Source organism: Polistes fuscatus, unplaced genomic scaffold, assembly GCF_010416935.1.
Source record: "Polistes fuscatus isolate 324 unplaced genomic scaffold, CU_Pfus_HIC Scaffold28, whole genome shotgun sequence".
NCBI classification, from domain to species: Eukaryota; Metazoa; Arthropoda; class Insecta; order Hymenoptera; family Vespidae; genus Polistes; species Polistes fuscatus.
Genome location: NW_025113105.1, coordinates 233,450 through 240,886, shown reverse-complemented (window position 1 = coordinate 240,886; position 7,437 = coordinate 233,450). Strand labels below are relative to the sequence as shown.

At 38.5% G+C, this 7,437-nt stretch overlaps 1 protein-coding gene across 1 annotated transcript; it reads left to right on the top strand.

The window, feature by feature from the left end:
• The first annotated feature begins 6,318 nt into the window (after positions 1-6,318).
• LOC122518998 lies at positions 6,319-7,100 on the top strand. Its single transcript, XM_043638160.1, has 2 exons — positions 6,319-6,328; positions 6,532-7,100. The coding sequence occupies exons 1-2, from the start codon at positions 6,319-6,321 to the stop codon at positions 7,098-7,100; spliced, it is 579 nt and encodes a 192-aa protein (XP_043494095.1).
• The last annotated feature ends 337 nt before the right edge of the window (positions 7,101-7,437 follow it).

Here is a 7,437-nt window from a genome sequence, read left to right as displayed (position 1 = left end):
AATATATTATATTATGCATCTAAAACATTTCCATAAAAAGATATCTGCCTTTAAGCCAGCGCGTACTACGAGTGTCTCGCGCTAGTTTTATGACACCCTTTAGTCAGCTTACGCTGTAGCTACAACTGATTATTTATCGCTATAAGGTATATATATATACGTCTCTAAAATAATAAAAAGTTTAAATATTTAAATACTGCAATCACACTGACGAGTGTCGGGAATTTTATTTGTAAAGATGAATGTTAATAGGCGTACAGCATAATATACATAATTGTACGCATCATATTCAATGTACCTATCTATTTGTCACTTGTATCTTATAATTTGCCTATCAGGTGAATCTTACCCTCGTTGGATTAAGTTTTCTATTAGACGGTACTTATTATGAAAATGTTGGTCATTTAGCATCTAAAATAAATCGTCATATAGGCAAAAATTGGAATAATTGACATTTTAAGTATATTAATAAAAAAAGATATTTCTAAATTTCATCTAGATATTATTTACAAATCAAAAAGTATAACCGCTAGATGAAGGTAAACATAAATACAAGTGACACCCTACAGCGGGAAACACAAATAACAGCGCTGACGTGGAAGTGATAATCCATTTTCGACTGAACACAATGTTTATATGCTCCAAGTAGCTAGTAAATCAGTCATGATTTAAGCACACAAAGGTATTTATATATTAGAATTAGTTAAATTTTTGACTAATATGATTGTTAAATTTTTTAAAAGAATGTGTTCTGTATGCTTTATAAATTTAAAAATTTTTTTTTTTGGATCCTGCAGGAAATATAATCCTATAAATCTATAACATACTGACATCCGTTAAAGTTCTTAGACAAAAGGTGCTGAATTTTCCTGCGGTCAGACACATTGGTTTCTGTGATCTTGCAATGCAAAGCATAATAGATCTTGCATTTCGATCGGCATGTCGTACATTGGCAAGCATAAAATACCTCACTAACTTTTGTGCTCTAATAAAAAAAGTAAAAATTGTATAAGATAAAGGTTATCTGCAATAATTTTTGAAGTTATACTTCTTTTGGCGCGTTTAGGAAAAACTGATAGGAGTAAATCCTTATGATGCGGGCGCAAGAAACATGAAATATTAGCACCATAAATTTTGTCTACAATCTAAAGTTTAAGTGGACAATTATCAATATTAAACATTATTCTGGTATATTATAAAAAAAAAATTTATATCATATAAATACAAAAAATTGTTTAGATTTAAAGTTATTTAATTATTAAATAGGGTTGTGATTTATTTCAACAACTGTAATATATTTAAAAATATATTCAAAACATTGATTTTTTTCAATAGTAGTAATAAGTCTTCTTTAAGCTTACTTAAGTATGTATTACTGTTTGTATACATTTTGTTTTTGGAATATAAGACGGGAAGCAATTTGAAATTAATATCGTGAGTTCGGTTAATTGAACGTATGAATGAGTGAGATAGGAAAGGATAGATAAATAAATCAACAAAATTTTACGCGATATAGAGAACTTGCCTCGGCATAAGATAGCTCACTAAGTTGAGAGAAAAGCCGGGGCAAGCGAAGGCTTTATTGAAACAAATAATGCAATGAGTAGTACCCTATGGATAAGTAAAAGAAAGAACGCATGCACAAATTACATCGCTAGGTACCTCCTTTTTCCTTACGCTAGAAAACTCTCTTACCTTTGTTTCCATCGTTACCTGTTAATTTAACGAAATCTACTTCAACACGTTATCAGACCTACCTATGTGCGTTATTCTCGTCGCTCTCACATAGAAGATCTCTGTTGTAGCCGGTGCAACTACAACTCTGTCCCACGTTGGTAGCTCCGCCCGCACTAATAAAGAAATACACCACTCTCACTTAGAAGATCTTGGTTGTAGCCTGTGCAGCTAAAACGCTGTCCCACGTTGGTAGCTTGGCCCGCGCTACAAAAAAACACCGCCGCTTTTACTTAGACAATGCCAATATGGCGCCATTTTTTTTCCCAAGAACAAACCCTTTCTCTTAGCTATCCAGATCTGGAATGGCCGCGTGTGCTTCAAGACCAAGGCCCTACGTACCCCATCCCCAACGCGTACCTCAAGACGCTTTTGCATGTACGTCGTGTGCTAAGCGCTCCCACATATATCTCTAATGCCCTTGCGCGCCCTCACAACTGCACTAAAGCAATCGTAATCAATCCTATTTATATTAGCACATTTACAGCCGAGACCTAAGAGACATTTAAAGCCTGAGCGCCGGCAACGTATCGGCCACTTAAATCCCAAACGTCGCATTATTCGCTTATTTCTGATCACTGAATAGCTCAGAGTTCCGCGTTTTAGCGGGGCCGGCACTCAAGTGACAGACTAAGAAACCCGCGTTTTCGCGGGGCCAGCTGTCAATGTGTTAGGGTGTAATACGAATCAATCTAATGTCTTAACTTCGTCGCATATATCCATCAACGCCGTCGCTTCCAAATCTATTCCGCGCACAATACAAGCCGGTCCAATGCCCTAATTTCGATGAATACATTTTATAAAAATTATTTTCTGCTATAATTTTCATTATACTATAATCTCTTGCAGCTTTTTAACAAGAATAAGTATATATTTAAATTTCTTTTTCAAATTTCAAGATTCCTGAAAGAACTGCAGAAAATTGTAATTTCTTTTACTATTGCTAAAAAATTTATGTAAAATAAGATATTGAGCACAAACAAACGCGAAATGTTGTAAGGAGTAAAAGTTGCGAAAAAAATGGTTGAACAAGTACACCAATTGTCAGTGAATACAATTTTACGTACCCATTTAACGTCGAATTTACTAATTACTATCAGACCATCGCTTATCCTATGAAAAAGACTACAAAAATTTGGATAGATCTAGATCTATCTTTAACGTATAGCATGTATCGTCCAATTGATACTTTCCATTATCAAAGTCTCTTTTTAGAACACTCCGAATATCTAATTAATTCAATATACAAAAATCTCTAATTTTGAGTTTTGGGAAACTTCGTTATATGATAATATAGGGGTAGTAATGTTGGGTAGTATACCCAATTTGCATTAAATATTAAAATATAAACGATCAAATGTCTGAGCTAAAGGAATTGTTATCTATCACAATTCGAAAGATGTAACTAACATTGAGACCGTTACCATTGAGACGACTAAAAGACAGTCCAGTTTTGCGATTTCATCAGTACGAAAATTGTTTATTGCAAGTGTAAAACAGAAGAGGTTAAAAAATTGTGTTAAGAGCAATTTATATTTCTCTGAATAAAAAATTAAAAATATCATTTATTACTTAAATCAGGCATTATTTTCCTAAACAACAATTAGAGGGGCATAGATAAGTAAAGGTTAAGATAGAAAGCTGCTAATTTTAAGTAGAAATTTTGATGGTAATTTTAACAAATAAAATTCTGATATACTGTACATAATCAACTTTTTACATAAAAAATCCAACCTTTAATAAATAATGATCAAGCAGTTAGTACAAAACGTCATGATACTATAGTTATTGCTGTATATATATATAAGACTATTTATGGTGTAGGTCGAGTACAGTTAAAAACAAAATTGTGTTTCTGTAACGAGAAGAAACGACATTTAGTGTTCGTTATAAACCGTATCGTTCCTACTACTAAAGTAAACGCTCGCGACTGTTCTCGCAACTCTTATCTTATTTATTCCCCCTCTCTTTTACATCAGCTGACCTGTATGTCAGGTACGTACCAACGATTTCGACTAACGCGGTAAATCAATTAAAGAATATTTCTTTACATATATACTATGAAATTTAGAAAACGTTTTTACTAAATAATTTGTAACATATTTTAGCTTTTATAATTCTCATATAGCTCACATTTGCATTGAACAACAAACAGATCAAATAACTATACTTAATAATAAATTTAATTAAATATATTTCCATATGTATACATTGTACATATAGTAATATTTTGTTCTTGAAGCTATTTTTAATTGTGTAAATTATCAATTAGGATTACTATGCTACAAAGATGTTTCCTCATGAGCCCATTAGGTATTATTCTTATTATTAGCTTAACTAAATGTTTTATTTCCTATTTTAATTATATATTTTTTCTTCTTTATTATATAACCTATATTGTAATATAAGCCTATCACAATTGCGTTAGCATATATATATATATATATATGTAAGATTTGTATATATGTGCCTGTGTATTGAGTGATTAGCTGTTTGGATGTAGCGCTATACATCAGGTAAACAAAAACTTTAGAGAGATAGGAAGGGAGCGACAGTTGGTGTTTAAATCTTGCAGGAGTGACAGTCTTTAAATCTGGCAAGAGCGTTTTAGAAGTTTAGTAGGAAAATCTTGTAAATTAAATTTAATTAAAAACGTATTAAGATTGGCATCGATTAATATAGAAACGGGAGCATGAACTTTTAATTTATTCTCTTATTTTAAAGTCAGTTGACCACGTGTAAATATTGTAAAATTATTAATCTAATTTATTATGTTTAAATAAGTTACTCTTATTTTTAGACGAATTTTATTGTGGTTCTTACTCTAAACAAATTAAGGATTACAAACATATTATATATATTAAAGAAACCTGCGAATATTACAATGTATAAATAAATAAGATTATACTGAATAATTGAATTTTTATCTGTTTTATTTATTGTTTTAATTTTAATTTCTTGTCATTTCTACAATTATAAAGTTTATTTCCCAGACGTGATGTGAGCCGTTGCATCCCCTGCAATTTCTGCGGCTGTTGCATTTTCGCACGTTGTGCCTGCCTAGGAAAATGCAGCACAGGCTTCGTTCCTTCACGATCCTTACCCACTGATCGATTAAGTAGTCTCACAGCTTCGGGCACTTCACAACATAGTGAACCTGCCCAAAGCAATCACACGGATAAGCGGAGCGCGGCTGAGCTTGCTGAGCTGCCTGTTTCGCCGACTAAGTAGCCGGCTTTGGTTACTTGGCTCAAAACTGTCTAGAATCCTGATGAGCGCTGACCCGCTTGGGCACAGTTGCCTTAGCAACGTTGAGCTTAGTAGTAGCTTGGGTCGCGTTTTCCTCGATGTTCTTCAACGTACGAGCCCGGGCCAAGAGAAACTCTGTGAACTGACTAGGAGGTAGAAACTCATCGGAAAACGGGAGCGATGTTTCCCATCTTCTACGTGTGTCTTGGTAGAGCAGCCCACTGACTACCGTCACCATGAGACACTCATCGGTGTTGGAATGCTTAAGAGCCTTAGTCATCGCATTCATGATGTTGACCGGCTTGGTGAGTGAGCTGGCCTGATGCTTCTGCATGGGCTTAAGTTTGAGTAGCAGTTTGAGATGAGACTTGATGATCAGACGCTTGTTCTCAAATCGAGTATTAGACATCGACCACGCTGTTGCATAAGAGGAATGATCTGGCGTAAGGTTGATGATGAGCTCTGCAGCGTCACCCTGCATTGCAGCCTTGAGATATTGAAACTTCTCGATGTCGTTTAGATCTGAGCGATTCCTGATGAACGAGACGAACATGGCCTTGAATTCTTGCCATTTGCGAATGTCTCCACCGAAACTAGGCACAGTCAACTCGGGTAGGCGTGAGCGGGTTAAAGAACCAACTTCAGTTAAAGCGGCTAGCTAAGTAGGCTGCGTAAGCTGTTCCTTGAGAAGTTCTAGTAAGCGCTTGACCTTGAGCACCAACTTGCTTTCGGTGAGATTGACCTTCCGGGTAAAGTATGAGTGATCAAAGTGTGCTAGGGGCCAATGAGTCACAAACCAAAAGTGCTCCGTCCGGAAAGCCTGGTGCAGCTTTTCGAGCTGGTTTGACATCACGGTTACTTCGGTCAATGCAATGTCAGCTGCTGACTCGGTGACTTGACTGAGCATGTCCTCCATCGACTCGACTAGCTCATTTTGAGCCTGAACTCGTAAGACTAGCTCACTGCTGAGATTTGACGGCGACTGACTTCGAGTCACAGCCCCTTGATTGGTTGAGATGCCGACCAAATCTGTCGACTGATTCTGCGACCCTGCTAGCGACGGTATTGAGTCAGCTGACCCCTTGGGAGCTGCATCTTGATCGCGCATGAGAGGCATGGTCAATGATCGGATGAGCCGGTACGATAGTTATTTTATGAATGGTCTAATCAGCAGGCAACGCTGAATAGCACACACGCACCACACGCGCGGGAGAGTAAGTCCTGTGACGTGCACGAGAGAGAGAGAGAGAGAGAGAGAGACGGCACTATTCCTCGCAGCGCACGAATGCGAGAGAGCAAGAGAGACGGCACTATCCTCGCCTCCAGTTAAGTCCCATGTCCTCAGGTGTGTGATGTGCACCCGCCATAGAAAGATTCGTGCCTAGCAATTGATTGGTTAACTACCTCTGTCGCGAGTTACACCATCAAGCCTCTTCTCCCACAGGAGCATCGACAACGCTTGACCACTCACGCTTAAAACTTGAAGAGGCCGCGGGTCAAAAACCTATAAAGGTATTATCTACGTATTCGTTTGTCTCACAACATCAGCTACTCACCTTGAGGTGGTCTCTGACTACACAGCTGAAGGATTCATCGCAACGTACAAGCGGTTCACCTCAAGACGCGGGACCCCGTCCGCACTCTATTCCGACATCGGAACAAATTTTTTGGGTGCGGATGCGCAACTCAAGCGCTCCTTCGCTGCCAGCCCACCTGGACATCACAAGATCTCCGCACTACTAGCTCAAAACAAAACCCTTTGGAACTTCAACCCACCTGCTGCACCCCACATGGGTGATAAGTGGGAAGCAGCGGTCAAATTATTGAAGTTTCACGTCGAGCGCACGGTCGAAGACACTCTACTCACGTACGAGGAAGCATCCACTCTCTTTGCCCAAATAGAAGAGATTCTCAGTTCAAGAACTCTCGAACCGCTCAGCGATGACCAAGAGGAAACGACAGCGCTTACACCTGGGCATTTTCCCATTGGAACCGCTATCAATGCGGTCCCCGTGCCCTTACTCCTGGACGTCTTGGTCAACCAGCTGTCCCGATGGCAATTTATCCAACAATGGATGCAGCAGTTCTGGCGCTTGTGGTCAACTCAGTACTTGTAACGATTGCAAGCAATTTCTGAGTGGCAAGACCCTCACAACAACATAAAGGTTGGCTCTCTAGTCCTACTCACTGATGAACGGATGCCTCCAGGAAAGTGGCCAATTGCCAGAGTACTCAAGCTGTTGCCAGGGGAAGATGAACTCACCAGGGTAGTGTCTCTAAAAACTGCAATCACCACGCTTACCCGGCCAATCGCCAATCTCACCGTGCTACCGGTGACTCCACAAGGGGACTCTTGACTAATTATCAACCCCGTTGCTGACTGAGGGCGGAATATTTTGGAAAAAGCATTCCCAACGGACGGCGCAACCCGACAGTTGTCACGCGATGAGGACT